Here is an 18,598-nt window from a genome sequence, read left to right as displayed (position 1 = left end):
CAAGGGAGAGACATAAAAGAGAAACAGTTTCCTCCCAGGTTTCAAGGATGCATTTGTGCTACAGGTGGACACATATACTCTTTTGTCTCCTGTTAGATTCTCACTGCTTGGGAGAATTGTGTTCTACCTCAACATGAAAAATGATTGTGGCTTTACTCCTGTGAATCCTATCTGATTTGGGATGATGTATGATGATTGCCTGCCTCACAGTTCCAGACTGATTTAGACCATGAAATCATGTCTTCTGCTGTCTAGTACAGAGCAAACTAGTTCAACAAAACCACTGTTACATTATTTTATTTTTTCTCAGTAAGCTTATCATGCATAGCCCTGTCACACAAAGTAATTCATGGGTAGTCTCACATTTTCTCAGAAAAGCCCCAATGATTTCTTTGGCAGAAGTCACTGATTTGGATGACAGAAAAGAAACACCAAAGTTACTTCACAGGCACCATCACTGTCTTCTACTCATTCTGAGCCCGTCCTGCCTACAGTATGTTTCCTTCATGTGTTCCCATTTTGGAACAGAGAGATAGCTCCGTGAAATTGCCCAAGAGTGACTTGCCTTAGGCATCACATGAACCCAGTAGTATCTGACTTGCCTGGGACAATTATATATTTGCAGGACCAGAGAAATACGGAGAGAGAGACAGGGAATCTGGGAGAAGATGCTGAAAAATCAGAAGTCCTACCGTTAACATCTGCAAAAGCAGAAATTCCACTGTTAACATCTTTGTTGTTTTCCGGGACAGCCCAAGCTTGAATAATGCACCATTGGTACTTTTTTGGCCAAAGGGGAAAAGGGACACGTCCTGCAATGCTGCTCCATGAAAAGCTATGCGGGTCAATAGCAATGATTCTATTTTTCATATTATTTAATGGAATTGTTATTAGTAATAGCTTTCATATTCTGCAAAATTAAATGCCACATCATGAAACAGGCCACCACACAGGTTCATGGATACATTTGTTAAATAAATGAGTCCTTAACTGAAATAGCAGTAAGCCAGTTTAGATTGTGCACATGAACCAGGCTTTTCTGAGCACTTTTGGAAATCTAATAATGCTTGGCCATCAGGAAGTAAAATGCAGCTTACTGAAGCTAAGTCTGCTCCTGCTTGCTGCTGTATTTTGTCTTCCAGATATCCAAAAACACTGAAGTAACATGCAAATGTTTTTAACCGAAGGAAAAAGATGTTATTACATATATAGTGCTTAACTACATTTTTTTGTGTTACAATAGGAAGGATTTCCACTTATCTAGCTCCCATGAGCTAAATGTGTTCTATTTTCACTTCTTCCTGTGTGTTCTTCCTGTGCAATGAGTGGAAAATACTTGAGCTGAAACCACTCATGGCACTGGAGGATAAACATGTGGGCCTGTCTCCCTGTATTCATAAAAGTGAAGCCACAAGACTAAGATTATACTAAAAGCTTAATTTCTAAAATTAGATTATACAAGTTCTGCTTTGTATTTCAGAGAAGTATAAAGTAGAGCTTGTTTAGTGAAGACAGGTCTTTTCTCCTTACCTGTTAGTCACCACATGCCCTGCTTTTCCAAGGAAGTAGCAAAATTTTATGCTTCCCATCAACCACTCAGGGATTCAAGCACTGTCATTTTAGAAGTTAGGGTTCAGCTACAGAATTTATGTTTGTCCCCTCATTTAGTTATCCTACTCATCTGACATACAGCATTTCCAACAGTAACTTGCCCTTTCTCCTGCTGGGAAAAGAGAAATGTAACTGTTCCTGCTGTCCAGTGGAGTTTGATAAAGACCTTAACTACAGTTCCATAACCCTAAGCATGCACTGTTAACAGCACTGCCTTGCAAGGCTTTTAAGGACTAACAAGAGGAGACTTCTTCACTTTTACTTTAATATGCACACAACTTCTCCAGTCTCAAACAGGAAGTAGAAAGAGAAAAGGTCATCTTGTCTGGAAGGGGAATTATTTATGTGGTAATAAGATTTTACATTTGTGTGCTGAGTCAGCACTTTGTCTACAAATGGCCCTGATATTTCAAAAACCCCTCTGTAGATAATTAAAATTCAGCCATCACCTTCAGTGACACCCAGACTCAAAAAGCATGTTGGGAAGCAGGAGGAGATGTTCAAGTTCACATAGCAACCTCAAAGAATCAAATGGCAAGAATCAGTATAAGAATACACAAACTTTGCAATGAATTGGGGAAATCACTGTGTAGTAACTATTTTGCTTAACTGGGGTTGACCAACCCCATTATGATTCTGAGACACATTTCTCTATTCTACTACATAGGAGAGCTTTCGGAGAATATTAAACACAATCTTACATTAGCTAGATTGAATATTGCCAGCAGTGAAACCCTGGCATTCATGAATGAGGACTGTGTCCACATCCTTAGAACTGCACAATAAACTTATTTATTTTCTACTGAAAAATAAAACCTGAGTCCAATGAGATTCCAGTTCTCTGCCATCTGTTCTTCGTGGGAGCCATTAGGGGACATGGCTGTAGGCTGTCTTCTACACACAAATCTTAAAATACTGTTTTTCTCAGAAATTTGCAAGTAGACCTTATACTACTTACTGACAGGTCAAGGTGATGCCTTAGGTTTTAATTTTTATATTTTTCAAATTCTATACTGCTTAGTGTGTAACTCTGAATTTTCTTGTATCCTGTTAACTTCTGCTGTCTCATGCCAGGTAGACATAACAAAGCCTCTCTGGGCCTGCTCTTCAAGGACACCCAGACCACCTAGGCCCAAAAAGTATAAACCAAAGAGCCTCTAAGGGGGGGGCAAGCGGAGGGGAATTACATCATTACACTGAAGCTTTAATTGGAGAATTAACCCTGATATGCAAATGAACCAAACCTATAAAAGTGTGAAGAACTCGTGACCTGTTGTCCATCTTGGGGTCCATCTTGGCAGTAGCCTCTGGCTCTCCAGGGGCTACCTTTGAAGGCCTTTCAAATAAATACCTACCTTATTCCCTTATTCTTGTCTAGTCTCTGTTTCTAGGAGGCCTCTTAAGGCATCAAAGGAAAGTAGGAAAAAACACAGGAAGAGCTAAATGTATTTTATTAAAAAAATACAAATGTGAATACCATTGTAATAAATAATTTTCACCTGTCTATGATCCCACCCCCCAAAAAAAAGCTGTGCACTTAGCCAAACATAACATAACAATAACTTGCGAAATGGGATCCAGGAACAGGGTTCTTCAACATTTCTAAGTAATCACATGTGCATGTATTTCACGTCCTAGAAGTAAGTAGATTTTCCTTTTTCCATTCCGAAGACAAACCAAATGGCCATCTAAAACAAGGGCTGCTCTTCCTAAGTGTCCGAAGAATTTTATTATCCCCAAATTGTAAATCAGAAGACTAATGAACAGTAACCAAGTAGTGTCAGCTATATAATGAGGAAATTAAATGCCCAAAATGCTTTTCAAAGAAAAATATCAAAAAGTTCAGTATTATTTAATTTCCAAAGCATAGTTGCCAAGAGTTTTAAGTCATCTTTTTTAGGCTTAGCTGTGAGCATCTGGTATTTTAAGGACTGAAAATGCCCTATATGTGTGGCATCTTGTCTTGTTGCACCATCACCTTTTATGACGATCAAAGTAATGAAAAAATTCTTCAACAGATGGAAAACCAATTTTCTGCAGGAAATGAAGAGCTCAGGTGGAGAAGGAACAAAAAAAAGGTTCAGAAGATGACTATCAAGAACTAACTATGAAATTAATGATGGTCATATACATAAAATGCTTTACCTGAGAGATACTTTCAATTAAATGTGTCTTTGAAAGACATATTTGCCTAAATTTAAGAAGGTAGAAACTTGGATATTTAAATAAATACCTCAATATCTAGTCACATATACAGAAGCCTGAATTCAATAATTTTTTTATGCTATAATTACTTTAACTTCATTACATTTTTTTCCTTAAGATTGCCATCAGACAATGAATACAAAAAATTAATATCCCCTTTAACAGACATAACATTTGAGCTGTAAGACCTTCACAACTGAGGAAAAAAGTCTTCCCCTCGTCTCTCTAGGTCTTCTCAATTTGCATATCTGTAACAGGAAGAATTATATGAAAAAATTGTCCAATTACAAGATGATGAAGGCACAGAACACTTCATAGCTTTGGGCCATTTTCCTAGAGTTTGGAGGTACCAAAAAATTTCCTTTATTGTCAAAATTAAAGATCTAAAATGAAGTTGATTAAAAGATCAAACAGTAAAAGAAGATGATCATGGGAGGAAATAAAGGGGTAGATCAAACATACTGGTGGGAAGTGCTCTTTAGCAAATACAGTGAGATTGCTGTTGCTTAGGTCCCCCTTTCTTTTCAGAACTTTTAAAATTCTTTCAAGTACATTTAGTGCTATATCTGTCAGTATTCCTAGTAGCATATCCCCAGGCCCAAACTCTTTGGCTTGGAGGTCTCTAACTGCAGGACCAGCAGGCTTACTTGTAAGTTTACTGTAGTAAAATGTAGCAGGGGTTTGGGATGCAATTAATGCAAATACTTTATAAGTCAGCAAGAATGTGAAAGAAAAACCTCGATAATTTCACCCTCCTGTTGCACACCACAGGATGTTTCATAGATTTCAGATATGTGATAATATATTTTCTTCCTTTGCTGAGACAAAATTGCATGGCCTGAGACCTGCTCAAGCAGCTGTGGTGGGTTCCTGTCTCCTCCCTCACTGCCATCACCACCCTTACAGATGTGTATGAACAACTCTTTCTATAGCAGAAGTGTGAGCAGAAAAAAGAGACTAATTTGGGTTCTTATATATCTCCATATCACATTTTCCTTTGTATATATTTTCTTTATATTTTAAAAACCAGATTCATTTTTATGTAACAAACAGTACACAGTGAGTTATGATGGTGAGTTTGTAAGACACAGAATGGGAAGCTGTATTTCTCTTGAAGGCTCTGTCTGTTGAAATGAAGCGAAATAAACCAGCCTTGAATCAATGCTCCAATGACCAGGGATAATATATGCTGTGTGCAGTTTGCTACTAATTTTTCTTTGTGATTTATACTTACATTTCAACTCTCTGTCTTCGAAAGAAGCATCTCTGCAGTCATGTGTATCCTTATCTTTTGACAGGTCTGTAAGCAAAGGACATATATAGACGCAGCAGTGAGTATAGTTTAAACATTTCCTATAGCGATAAATCTGTGTTTAAAACTGCCATCTCAGGCCACGCAGGAACTAGAGTGACTTGAATACAGAGAGAGATGAGATTAACACCAAATGCTGTGTCTGAGTTTTTCTTAGGAAAAATGCCAGTGGCCTATATGAACTAATTTTCACACAGCAATTTAATTTGTGGTGGTCTCCAAATAAAAACTTACAACAAATCAAAAATAAATCAACCCATAACCACCCTGGGAGGCAGCAAAAGGATTTTAATCTCTTCTCTCCTGCTGTAAATAGTAGCTATCTTATCTTTTTTTGTCATTTCCTTCAACACCACCTGTCATGGTGGTATTGGCCTTCCACTGAGGTTTGCTCACAGTAAGTACCATCAATATCGCAACACAGAAGCCACAAACTTCCCTGTGTTTCTCTCAACAGGGCCAATCTCTCTGTCATGAATATTGTGACCAAGACCCACAGATGCATGCTATAATACTGGAGAAAACACAGAAACACGCCAATGCAGTTCACATTGCAGCACAGTCTGCACATCAGGGTGTGATGCCATTCTGAGGCATTACGTTCCAGGAAGCCTGTCCCATCCTATCACAGACTTTCCAAAACACTGCATAGTGCTTGGTCCTTTTCTTGTGCATATCAGGAGCGTATCAGTTCCTGAAACAAGTACGCTTTTCTTTCACATTTTCCTTTCAAAAGGATGACGCAGTCATGGAAAGCCACTCTTTAATTGTAATTTAGAGTTGTTATGTAAGTGAAAAGTAGAAGGCAAAATCAAAATTGAATTTAAATCTCCATTTGGTTGTCACCATTACAAAGTTAATTCTCACACAACTATTTCCACAAGAATCACACTCCGCTAGATTTATGTCATATGTACATACTTGCTATTGATGAACTTGCCACAGGTGTTCTGTTGCCCCTATTTGCTCTAGCTGAAAGAAAACAAAAGAGAAAAAAAATTTAAAAGAACCCCATAATACTTCCTTTAGACCTAATGAGGAACTTAAACACACAGGTGGGAGGGGCACACTTAGCATAGTGTAATCATTTGTTCTCAAAACATTAAATTTCTTCAAAGACTTTAAAATAAATTCTTCAGTGCTCCCAGTTTGTTGGTTGCCTTTCCAACTTCCTTTTCTTGTTCCTAAGCCAGAAGTCCATTGATACTGTACATCAACATCACTGGAAAATACTTGTTCAAATGGTTTCCCACACAAAGTTTGAACATATCAAACAACAAGGAACAAAAAGCAGATCATCTTCTCAGTGCTTTTTTAGGGGAAAAATGCCCACATTCTGTGGAGATTCTGTTTTGAAAGAATCAGTTGTCCAGTAACCTGGGACAGCTTAGGGTTTAAGACAAAAACCTGTTGGCACTACTTTAGCTTTTGAATCAACTTGTGGTTTATCACACACACACTCACACATGTATGTGTGTATATATATATATAGCTATGAAACCTAATCATGGTAATAATGTACATCATGACATGTATATACATTATCACATACACAGACAATAAATATTAGTCAGGCAACCTAGGAATCTTCTGACCTTCGCTGAAATCCCCAGTGGGAATCTTTTGAGCAGTCAAGGATTTTGCTGTCACTTCTTCCACTTCCATGTTCTGCTCCCATTCCTGTCGTGTTCTTAGGGCAAGTATATTCTTACACTTGCAGGGTTATCTGCAGGCCTTTTGCAGCCTGTTAGCAGCACCTGCAAGCCTGTTAAGCTCATGAATACTTCTCCCAGGACATGTTTCCATAGCCCCCCCACAACTAACCAACAAAGGAAAAAGAAATTAACAGTACTTCTTTCAGTTTAAGTAACAAGTTTCAAACCTTTTTTTTTCTTTGAGTGCTAACTATATTCTTTCATACTCAGATACACTAAAAATTATTTCTTCAAGTTTTTTCTTTTGTTAGCTAGCAAGTGAAAACAAATTATTGCCAATGCTTTAACTTTTCAACATACTGTGATGCTGAAAATGTCCAATGTAAATTAGTGAACTGAAAAAGCTCAAAACTTAGTAAGGAAATCAATGAAGTGGTATGAAGCCTGAGTGGGAATATTCTCTTAGAAACACAGGTGCTCACAGTTCAGTGAAATTTTTCAGAGAATGCAGAAAAAAACTCGCTAAAAAACCTCTAGTATCCTGTCTGCTGCTGGCGTTCTGATCCCCAGTCAAAAGGGATGACAGAGAACAAGAATCTTCAATTTCCAGTAGGTGAATAAACTGTGCTTTGATGTTAGAATAGGTTAGACAATAGTCTTACTGCTCTACATCCTTATCTATAAGAAAGATTAACAGACATGCATGGGTAAGTGATTTGTGTGGGGCTGATAACCTGTTTCAATCTGTCAACCTGCTAGTATTTACCTAAGTCCAGCAGAGAAAGAAATAAACGATACGGTAAAAAATTGTCTCATTTCACTCAGCAAGGATGAATTAACAGAGCAGATTGATAATAACTGCGATACCCTAAAATAAATAATTTGCATACCTTTTCTTATGCAGAACATAAATAGTAGCCCTGATCCAACAAAAGCAGTAGCAATAAGAGCAGTTCCAACAAAGCGTCTGCTCTTAGTCTGGAGAATGCCATCGGCTGACTCTTCAAGAAAAAGAAGTGGGGGATAAGACATTACATAATTGCATAAGATCTTCCCTTTGGCTTTCGTTGTCACTGTATTATTTTTGCTAAGAGCAGTTAAGACATTATAACAGCATTATAGATTGTGTCTAAGGTCAGGTGCTAATGGTGCACTTTAACATTTCGTTCAAATAAAGCGGTGGGGAGACGGGGGGGAGACAGGGCAGGGAAGATAGAGCATATTAATACTTGTCTTTGTTCCCCGCATTCCATATGATAGTGCCTTTGATCTTACCACAATTCTGCCTGTCAAAGTGTTACATTTAGCTTAGTTTCCCATCAGGACTACAGGAAAAAGCTAATTGAGAAAGAGAAGAGAGTCCCTCTCATCTGGTAAAGCTCTGATTGCAAAGGGTAAGCGGTCTCCTTGAATCTCAGATTTTTTTTTGTTAAAATCAAATTTGCCCACTGAAAGAACAACTCGGCTTTCTCACTCTAACCTGCCTGTTTCAAACCCTTGTCAGGCCCAAAAAGTGTGCCTGCACAGGTGTTTTCAAAACTAGGTGGTGAACAGGACCAGGGAAATGACCCAACAAAATTAACAGTCTGACAAAGAGAAATACTGTTTTTGAGTTGGATCGGGTCTCCAGTCTGGTTGAAAACTTATCAGGCTACAATGTAGAAAAGAATAATCAAAAGCAAAAGCAGCAGAGGAGCTTCCCAGTAGAAAGGTCTAATGAGGAATTGTATTAGTCTTGTCCATTTATGAATTTTCCTTCAATCCAGACTTTATGAGGAAAAAAAATCTGTGTACAATAGGTTAAATTTAAATATGCTCAAAGCAAAGGCTGTAGTGGCAAGAAAAGACCATATTATTCAAGTTTATTTGACAATAATCATCAACTAAATAGAATATTCTTGGAAGATGTATTTAATTTATACAGTAGAGTTTAATTCCCAGTTGCTGAGCTGCATGTCTTCCAAATAATGGAACTTTTTAAACATTTAGACCCAATTTTCACATATCTGCAGGTCACACAAAATTCCTGTCTTGAAATTCTGACCATACATGCATGATGAACATGTTAGTATGGTAAAAGTGTACATTAATAACGAAACTTAATGACACAGGTATTTCTTTCTAGCCTTTTCAAAATTAGATAGGAAAGAGAAACAAATTATGGCTGATTCATCTGGGAGAAGATTACATTAGCACCTTGGAGTGTGTTACCATAAATGAAATTTAGAAGTGTTACCTGCTATGTGTAAAATGCCAGTTGTATTTTCTTGCAGCTCTTTATTCCAGAATATACAGTAAAAAACTTCATCAATTCCACTTTTGATTGTAAGGGTACTTGTCACACGGTACAATTGGTCACTTCCAGTTTCATATCTTGTGTTTGCCTTATCGGTCAAATCATCATAGTCTCTGTTTTGCCATATCACTTTAGCTTCTGGGTATCCTTCTGACTGACACGTCAGCTTCCATTCGTTGTGTCCTGTGCTCCCCACTCCTTGGTTTATAATTCTGTAAGGAGCTAAACAATTGGGAAAAAAACCATTACCAGTAGAAAACTAGAAGAACAGCATGTATTAAATGCAAGACATGTTTTCTTTTTCCCCAGCCCCCCGGGTCAAGTTTCAACTTAGATTTTGACAGGAAAAGTAAATAACACAATTGTAACTGGAGGTACAGGATTTATTACAATTTTGATGTGGTTTAGAAAGCTCACTAGGCGTTATGGTCTTTGTACTGTCTACATGATTTTGCAACCCCATTTCTCACATGTCATTGGACAGAACACGGATTCAGCCTAAACAGAAGTGCCAAGTTATACAGCTGCGCAAGCGCCATTGGACAGCTCCTGTCTCTGCTGAGGTTTCTTTAACTGCTAATCCAGACATGTCAGGGTCTCTCCTGAAATCTTTTAAGAGTATCAGAGAGTACTGAACCTCTGGTAGTAGCACACTCACCCTTTACTTTTAGATGAATTGTCTTGTAGTCAGCTCCCTCATAGGCAATAACACAGCGGTAAACCCCTGCATCTCTGAGCTTCACATCAGTGATCTGAAGGAGAGACTGTCCCAAGTTCAGATTCTCTTTCAACAATTTTATTCTTCCCCTAAAGTCACTGTGCTGATTTTTGAAGTGTTCCTCTCCTTTGACAAGTTCATAAACCTGCTTCAACTCATCTTTCTTTTCCCAGCTGACACTTAAATCTCTAAATTTTAATTTCCCATTCACTGGAAATGTGCATTCCATGGTCACATTGCTCCCATGCTCCACAGTGTAGAGTGACTGAGGAGCTTCAACAGTGAATAAAGCTGAAAAACAAAATTTGGAAGAAAACTTAGTTTTTCAATAATACACCTAATCTTTGAAGTAATGTCTTACCATATCCATAGGAGATTTTAAGGACCAAAGTATTTGCTCTGTTCTGAAAAGTTAAACATTTTGGTAAGCGCTTGTCCAAGTGTGTGACAAAACACGAGACCTGTGCTGTGTGCACACACAATGGGCACTTATACCTGCAGACACCTGCTTTATGCACACACACAGTGTGATGCTGTACTAAAAACAGTAGTTTTTAGCACAGCCCCTCAGCCGTTGCTTTGAGAACACTGCCATGGTAACAGGCAAGTGTTAGTTCCTCTGATGCGAATGTTCTGTTTATATAAATGCCGGTTGGTTTTGCACACAATGGTAGAGAATACACAACAATTCCCAGGTTTTATAGAGCCAAAAAAACCTTTTGTGTAATGCAAACGGTACCTTGTTTGAAATGGTGTCTCTGCTGGAACAGACAGGGATTTTAACCTGGCCCCATATCAAAGCACAGGCATCTAGTTTGATTTAAATCCATGCTTTGAGCTTTTTACTTAAAACATTAAGGAAAAAACCTCAAATGCTAGCAGCTGAAGGAAGACTGGGGAAATTAACATTTCTGTGCTTTTACATGGAAAGAAAACATACTAAAACAGTTCTACTGCTTTTTATGACTTGGCTTCTTACCATTTAGGAAATGCCAGTAGAATAAAAATATATACAAAACCAAAGGTCTTCCCATGGTGTATATAGAACCTAAAATGATAAAATAATAGAAAAATATAAATACATTCTTATTTTCTGACTTGCACTGTAAAATACACTTTATAGTCAGTCCCCACAAAGAACTGGACAGAAGACACTGAATTCCACCCTAATCAAAAACAGGACAAAACTGCACCCAGTAGATAATCAGGCAGAAATCTTCCTGCATGGGTGGGTCGAGGAAAAACCTCTTACTTAATTTGCTTTAAACATCTGTTCTTGATAATGGCTAAATAGATGCTTTATCATTATCTGTTGATTAGTAAATAATGACTCACAAATACACAATTGTTCCCCTAACTGTAGCAGGAAATGTTTCTCTTAGTAGGAGAATGAAAGAATTCTCTGTATTCAGTCACTGGAGAAAATAGAACGTGGTTCTTCCCCACCTGTTAACTTTACCACGCTGGGAGTACACCCTGCTTTTTTACCCTGGTCCCACAGTACTTATCACAAGGCTCACGAAGTTACACACATTGTGAAAGCAATCCATGCAGTAGTTCATCTGTAACAAGTATTTACACAATAACGACTATTTACCAACTATTTACTCAATAGTGCCTTTGTAAAATAGTGACAAAGCCAGTCAATCTACAAGCAGAATCTATTGTCTTGAATTTCTGCTGCTTTACCTCTGAATATACAAGTAACGTCACTTTTCTGTCAGAAGTTTTTCCCCTCTTTACTGACATAGGTTTTGTACTCCTACACAGTTTAACATTTTAAAATGCTTATTAATATCAACTCATACATTTAATCTTCGCACACCCACTGCTTTTGGTAAGTCAGTATTTTAGGTCAGAACAATACTAATATCCACTAGTGCCATCATTTTTCAACTTACTGTTAAGAAAAATACAAACACCGCAATGGATATCTTTCATTAACACAGAAAATGGTGGATTTTTTTCTAAATAAAGTCCCAATTTTGGATACCCAAACATCCCCAAAAATAAGGAGGGACTGCCTTTAACTGTTTTCTAGTGAGAGTTTCAGAATTTGTATAAGAAATTAAACAACTGTAATATCCATGGCATTTCCTAACTGATGAAATTCTATCTTGAGTGCCATTCTTCACCATTTTTCTTTAATCCTTCTTTCTCTGATTGCCAACTTCAGTATGATAGTAAAAAACCAATATTGTCCTGAATTCATAAGGCACATGTACCTTTACAGTGTTGTGCCTTAAGGGAACTAGACTTTTCACAGAATTTGATTCAAGCTACTGCTTTTCCTCAAATTTCCTCAAATGATACCAACAGCTGATTTGCAGAAGTCAATGTATACGGAGCTGAGAAAGGAAGGCAACCTACTACATTGTAAACAATCTAAGCACATTCTGAAAACAAGTGCACGAAAAATACAAAGAAGATTCTCAGGGTGCAAGACCTGATTCATTGATAAATCCTAGGCTTCATAAAGTGGTTAGGTACCAAATTTATTCCTAAGCCATGTCCTTGAAAGCACGAGAAAATTGCAGCCTAATCCTGTGGGTCTCCAAGAGCTTCTCTGAACATGTATGAATTAGAATGCCTCCATCATTATTCCCCTGCTTGAGTAACAAGCACTCCAGATCACCAACTAAGCTCCAAAGTAAAGCTTCTCAAACAAGGTAGAGATATACCAATCTCACAAGTGTGCCATGATCACACTTACTCTGGAAACAAGCCTGCCATTGAGACTGATGGGTATTGCTTTGCACTCCCCATGTCAGAATGACCAGAGCTGCAGAACACTCAGACTCAAATACTTTCTAGTTTGTTTTTTTTTTTAATAGAGGTGTAGACTGCTCAGAGCAAAATAGACTGCCTGAAATAGTACACTGCTTGGAACAAACAGTATGTGCACTACAGTCAGGATACTGAAACATACCCATACTCATGCCTGAAACCCCTGTCCACCTTTTTGAAGGAAATCTGAATGTTGGCATGATCACCAGGAGAGGTGTTCTGATTAACTCCTGGAAGACAGATGACAACAAGTTAGCTTTTATAGTTCTAAGACCCATGTTTATGTCCTGCAATTGCTGAAATTTATTAGCGTGTTTTCTCCCACTGTGGAGGGAAAACAAACTTTACAATACACAAAAGAAGTATGACTATTACTTACAGATTTCCTCAAGCCTGAGAAAGTCTGCTGCTGTATTCAATTTTTCACTTTCAGAGAGATAAAAATGTAGGTCCAGGTCAACTCCAGATGTGCATGAAAAAAGAAAACCACTGCAATAACCATTATAGAACCTTCTCCTGTTTCACCCTGAGCAGAAGGATCCTCTGGATCAGTTTGAGACCTTGATGTCAATCATAAAGCTATCTGGTTGCTGTTTTTCTTACAGAACCTACCACAACGCCCCTTCTGTCCTCCTGTCAGCTTCCAACAGCCGTGGCAAATATTTTTTTAAAAGCAAAATATATTCACTGTGCAAAATGCTCCTCACTACTGCTGCTGCATATTTGCCCCACTATCAAATGAAGAAGACAGGAAAAACAGAACTATTTGTTGAAAGACTTCATGTGACAACTTAAATGTTGATGTAACTACACCTACTTCTTCAGGAAACTTCCCCATTATTGGAAAGTTCCCCAGTAGGGAAAATTCTCGATTGCTAATAGTGGTTCACTGTAACTAAAGACATAAATGTTGCAAAAATTAGAACATAAAATGCCACGGGCATTTTAAGAAACAGGTAATCCAATCAAAGCTGTGTGTGAGCACCAGTCCTTGGAACACCAGTTGCAACTGGTTGTCCATCTACACAAATTCAGGGTCCCTAGATTATTAATCTCAAGCAGGGCCAAACAGCACTAGACAACTAACTAGAACTTTCTGCACTACTTTCTCATGTCCATAAAGGTCATAGGAATAGGAATAATGTAGGAATAATGGGAAAAGCATTTCCTACCCTCCTCTGGTAAAGACAGATATTCACTTCCCAAGATTTGGCCACAATGAAGGCCCCTTGCCTTGCTACTGAGTAGTGAAAGAAGAGTTCTTAATCCTATACTCTCAGTTAGCAAAAAATAGAGAGCACTGCCTTTTTCATTTTCTTGACTTTAGAAGTCATTTAAGAACACAGAACCCCCCTCGTCACTTCCCCCCAAAGATTAGAAGCAAAAGGATGTACTCACATTAACTTGCAGACTGTAGTGGGAGAACCAGGTCAACAGCACAAAACACAACTTTAAACATATGTTTCAGTGTAAATCCATTCACTTAAATTGTTTTCGCATACCTCAGAAAAGGGTTGAAATTCTCAGAAGAGTTAAATACTGTGAAATGACCACTTAAAATTTTCAGTGTTTTCTTCTTTCCACTTGACAGCCCACTCATAGTATCTGTCATGGAATAAAAAACACGTAATATACAAAACTGGTTAAGGGTAATGTTTTTACTTGATGTGTGAGATGAATGTGGAAACCACGGTATATAAAATAGTCAAGTGTAACATTCAGGTTGTTAACAACCTGAAACTACCTTAGGAGGTTGAGGGGGTGGATATCCGCAGCAGGTGAGATAGATGAATGTCAATTTCCACTGGTTTATTTGCTGCTCTTAAAAATAGGCTAAATGATATTGTCTCAGTAAAGAAACCAAAAAAAAAAGTGCAACAGAAAGAAACTGAAACACATTTATAAAGTATGTGAGATAAAGTACGCCCCTGATGTAGTGACCTTTCAATGTCAGGAAATTAATTTCCACTTTTTCTTCGCTTGCCTCGAGGTCACAGGGTTGCATTTTCCATGTAAATGTTTAGCAGCAAATAAAAGACCAGGACAGGTGGGGGTTTTTTTGGTTGAGTTTCTCCTCGTTCTTATTGTTTAATTTTTTGTATATACACACATATTCCTATATTTATACACACACACACACATCTACATGCACAGAAACACATTTTACTGCACAGTTCTACACTACGATGGTGGGGTTTGAGGGGGTTTTTTCACCTGTTTCGCAACAAATTTCCCAGACACCTGTCTCAGTCCTGCCTGCCACCGAGCATTCCCAAGGAAAGCAAATGGCTTCAGGGACAACGCGCCCGGGCAGGCTGGGGCGGCCGCGGGGTCGCTTCAGGGCAGGATGAGGTGGGTGCAGCCCCGGGATGGGGCTCCCGCTGCCAGCAGCCCCGCGCTCCGCAGAGCTGCGCGCCGGCTCTCCCTGCCTGGCGGCTCCTCCTACCTGGCGGCTCCTTCCTGGCCACCGGAGCTCTGCGAAGGCCCACCTCGGCCCGGCCTCGGCCGGAGCAGATGTGTTACGCCCCGGCCCCCCCGCTGAGGGTTCGCCGGCCGTGGCAATGCCGGGAACTGCTCCCGGCCGCGGCGCTTCGCAGAAACGCGTCCCGAAACCCCCCCGCGCCGTGCTCCTAAGCCTCACGTTTCCCAACGCTTCAGCCGCGGCGAAACAGGGAACTCTCCGGGAAACTTGTCTATTCCTGAGAGCCGAGAGCTCTAGAAAACAAAACCAAAAGCAGCATCAGTACCTCCCCCACCCCACCCTGCTTCCCTTGCCCTTTCCTTATCCTTTCTTTTTCAGCGTGGCGAGATCACTTTATTCACTTGCCGAACGGATGGCTTACATGACTGATACATACTGAGGAGGAGGATGACTGGTGCCAAAGGACTGCAAATTATGACACAGTATCCAGGATATCCGTAAATTCCAGGAGTTACGTCCTGCTTTGCCAGAGACAAAGAAGCAATATATTTAAATAGTTCTGTTCCCTGCCACTTAAAGATCCTTCCTAGAGATCAACCTCCAATTTAACAACCTGATAATACAATCTGGAAATACAGTGTGGTATATAGTATCTTTGCTGTGATAACATTTCTTATGTTATGAAACATAACCCTAGCAAGATCTCTGCCATAAGTTTTCTCCAAGAGAGCGACCCTGAAATAAGAATATTACTCAGGACATTACCAAAGAACCAAGCAGCCGTTGTGAGAACAGTTTACTAGTGGGTATATTTACAGGGTGATACATAAATCAGATACAAAATTGTGACTCATGGTGGCATACAGGTTGCAGAGATGTGTACTGAAGGAGGAGAAGGACACTCAAACCCCTATGCTCTCTATGCCCTAAGCACCAGGTACTGCCACCTGCAGTACGTAGTTAATGGTTTTATGGGACATAAGCCATCAGGTGCTTGAGAAACCACAGGAATCCCTACCTGGAAACCACTGGGTTTTCTGTTGATACCGCACATTGATATGGAAGTGTTTGACAGCAATTGTTTTAATTGTGTTCAAATCTTCCAAAACCATGTCATGAGTGCCTCAGAAAGGATGTATATATTAGGTTGTGCAATAAAAGCTCCTCTGCACACCCCTCACATACACCTCCAGAGAGACAATGACTGCTGACCCTGCTGCTTTCAGGCCCTTCCCAGGGGATATCAGCCCAATAGAGATCCATCTCCACAAAGGCAGAGGAGCACAGAGGCCTCAAGGCAAATAGGAACCCAAATAAAAGACTCAGAGGAAGCTCATAGTTTAGCAAGCTTCAAATAGTTTAGCAATAAACATGACATTTGTAAATGGCAAATTTACTTACACCACTATGCGGTGTACATGAACTTACAAAACAGTCACAACGCCAGAGAAAATAGTCATAAACCAAGCTGTGAAGTTTCTTTCCAATAAGAACAAAAAATGACCACAAAAACATTCCCAGAATGAAGTGGAAGCTTCCAGGTTATGATAAATGCTTTAGTCAACTAAGAGTACATAACATAGGGACTTCCCCTACAGCAAATAAAAAATGCTGTGTCAAACCTACAGGTTTTTCTTTGCACTGTGTTGCTGCTAGGATATTCATTCACACATTTCCTGTTTTCAGAAGTCCAATAGTAAAAAAAATACATAAAAATCTTCAAGGTTGCAATCATCTTTCTTCATTAAGTATTAGAAATTTGGATTGTTTTGCTGGACATTCATTCCTAATTTAAAAAAAAAAAGTTATTGTCACAAGTTAAATAGTTAGTTATTATGGGGTTAAAATGTCTTACAGTCATTTATGTTTACAGCCAATACACTTCTATCATAATTAAGTAAATATACTATGGTAAAACAAGGAAACGGGTTTGTTAATACAACAAATTCAGGACATTGATCTGTATTTCTTTCAAACTAACTATTTGGATTGATAGATTTTGGAATTTAAGTTTGTAGATAATCTTTTGAGTTCAATTAAATCAATCAGGCAGACTGTTACAGACATAACCTACTTTCCAGATACTAGTTCTACAAGATATCTCTAGCCTGATATGCTTCACTGGACCTGAGCTGATATGATCAATCTGGATTAGATCATTGAAGTGAATAATGAATTGTTTAACACCCATTATGATAAAATTCCAACTGATGCATCCAATTGTGCTACATATAAAGATAAGAGGAAGAACGCTTGCTTTCTTTCAAATATTTCTTCTGGTTCTAATTCTATGTTCCTCTTTCTTCCTCATCATGAAAAAATCACAAATAAATTACCCAAGAAATATCTGCATTGGCACAAATTATAACTATTTCCATTTTTAGTTGAGTCAAATTTTTTTTTAAGGTACCACAGTCAACATTTCCAAGGTTCAATTATTTTTGGGCCAGCTGTTTGTGGAGAAAATACATCTTATAATTTAAATATTATTTTTAAAAAGACAGTAAGAACAAAGGAGACAGGACTGCCTCTCTAATGGCTGCTAGATTGGTGTTACTACAAAATGTCTTTATATGTATTTATATATATGCATGGGTCTTCTGTAATGGCAGCAACACCTGTAGTTTTCTGGACTGCAGAAACACTTCCTGCCTTCAGAAATGCTGACAACCTAACAGCATCATGCAATATATGATGCTGTCTGATTTTTTGCTGTGGTCTCCATACCATGAGCCAACAGACTGGGAATTCAAACAGGAGAGGCAACGTCCCCCAGCGTGGGGCCATCAATATTGACAGTGTCAGTGAAATCACATCATTCAGCTCATGTCTGGAGCAGCAAGTGGTGCCAACAAAGAGAGGCAAGAGCTGCAGCCCTTGCTGCAGGTGGGCTCTTCCCCATGTTAGCAGTCTGGTGTAGTTCAAACCAGCCTCCCTTCCACAGGCATGGATCACAGTGGCTTTTTACGCCCTATGGAAACTTACTTCCATTCTCTATGCTGCTTCTTAAATCCTAGATCCTTTCTTCAGAAACTGCACCATTTCCCTATCAATAAGCCAGAGTTCTGCCCCTCCACCTCCTCATTATCTATTCCTGTATTATTTAAATCTGCTGCCCCATCAATGTCTCCACAGAAAGAAGAACTCTGTAACACAGAGGTCTGTAAGAGCTGCAATATAGAGGTCTACTGCACTCTGAAACACCTTTCTCCTAAAAAGAAAATATTTGGACAGACCAAAATGGTTTGCTTGGCTGCAAAGGGCTTAGTGGGTGATGGATGGTATCTTTGGTAACCTGCTTTGAAGGAAAATTACCTTCTCACAAACTAATCAGTGAGAGACCCATCAATCACAATTCTCTCTGATGAAGTCTAGTTAAAGAAATACAGTCAGCGGCTGGCAGTGCAGTAGTGCCATCTTGCGTGGAGCTGGAGTATACCAAGAAATTTCTCCCGGGATCTCTGCTGCATCAGAGATCGATGGGAGAAATTACATACTTGTTAAGTACTTCAGAAAGTCATAGACATTTTCAAAATATCACTAAAATACTTCAAGTTCTTGGAAGTTCTATACTTCAAGTTCTTTAGTTCAA

At 38.9% G+C, this 18,598-nt stretch overlaps 1 protein-coding gene across 17 annotated transcripts; it reads right to left on the bottom strand.

The window, feature by feature from the left end:
• Positions 1-3,904: 3,904 nt before the first annotated feature.
• Positions 3,905-15,461, bottom strand: LOC103614623 (programmed cell death 1 ligand 1). Of its 17 annotated transcripts, XM_017732805.1 has the most exons (11): positions 15,443-15,461; positions 15,226-15,299; positions 14,087-14,189; positions 12,964-13,073; positions 10,777-10,845; positions 9,738-10,088; positions 9,020-9,301; positions 7,674-7,784; positions 6,050-6,100; positions 5,051-5,116; positions 3,905-4,064 (listed from the first exon to the last, which is right to left on the bottom strand). In XM_017732805.1, exons 3-11 carry the CDS (start codon positions 14,182-14,184, stop codon positions 4,042-4,044), a joined length of 1,161 nt encoding a protein of 386 aa, XP_017588294.1. In that variant the 5' UTR covers positions 14,185-14,189; positions 15,226-15,299; positions 15,443-15,461; the 3' UTR covers positions 3,905-4,041. The 17 variants fall into 17 exon arrangements, with proteins under 17 accessions (XP_017588294.1, XP_017588306.1, XP_017588295.1 ...); XM_017732817.1 differs by lacking the exons at positions 12,964-13,073; positions 15,443-15,461 and adding an exon at positions 12,727-12,814 and having other exon boundaries at positions 15,226-15,372; XM_017732806.1 differs by lacking the exons at positions 15,226-15,299; positions 15,443-15,461 and adding an exon at positions 15,031-15,210.
• Positions 15,462-18,598: the final 3,137 nt, after the last annotated feature.

Source organism: Corvus brachyrhynchos, unplaced genomic scaffold (assembly GCF_000691975.1).
Source record: "Corvus brachyrhynchos isolate BGI_N302 unplaced genomic scaffold, ASM69197v1 scaffold194, whole genome shotgun sequence".
NCBI lineage: Eukaryota > Metazoa > Chordata > Aves > Passeriformes > Corvidae > Corvus > Corvus brachyrhynchos.
This window is presented reverse-complemented; position numbering and strand designations above follow the sequence as displayed.

Coding starts and splice junctions, on each gene's coding strand:
- LOC103614623 (XM_017732804.1), bottom strand. CDS start 14,196: ATGACAGATACTATGAGTGGGCTGTCAAGTGGAAAGAAGAAAACACTG. Junction 10,846..12,963: donor TCTCAGGCTTGAGGAAATCT/GTAAGTAATAGT, acceptor TTATCATTTTAG/GTTCTATATACACCATGGGA. Junction 5,117..6,049: donor GGCAAGTTCATCAATAGCAA/GTATGTACATAT, acceptor CTTTGCTTACAG/ACCTGTCAAAAGATAAGGAT.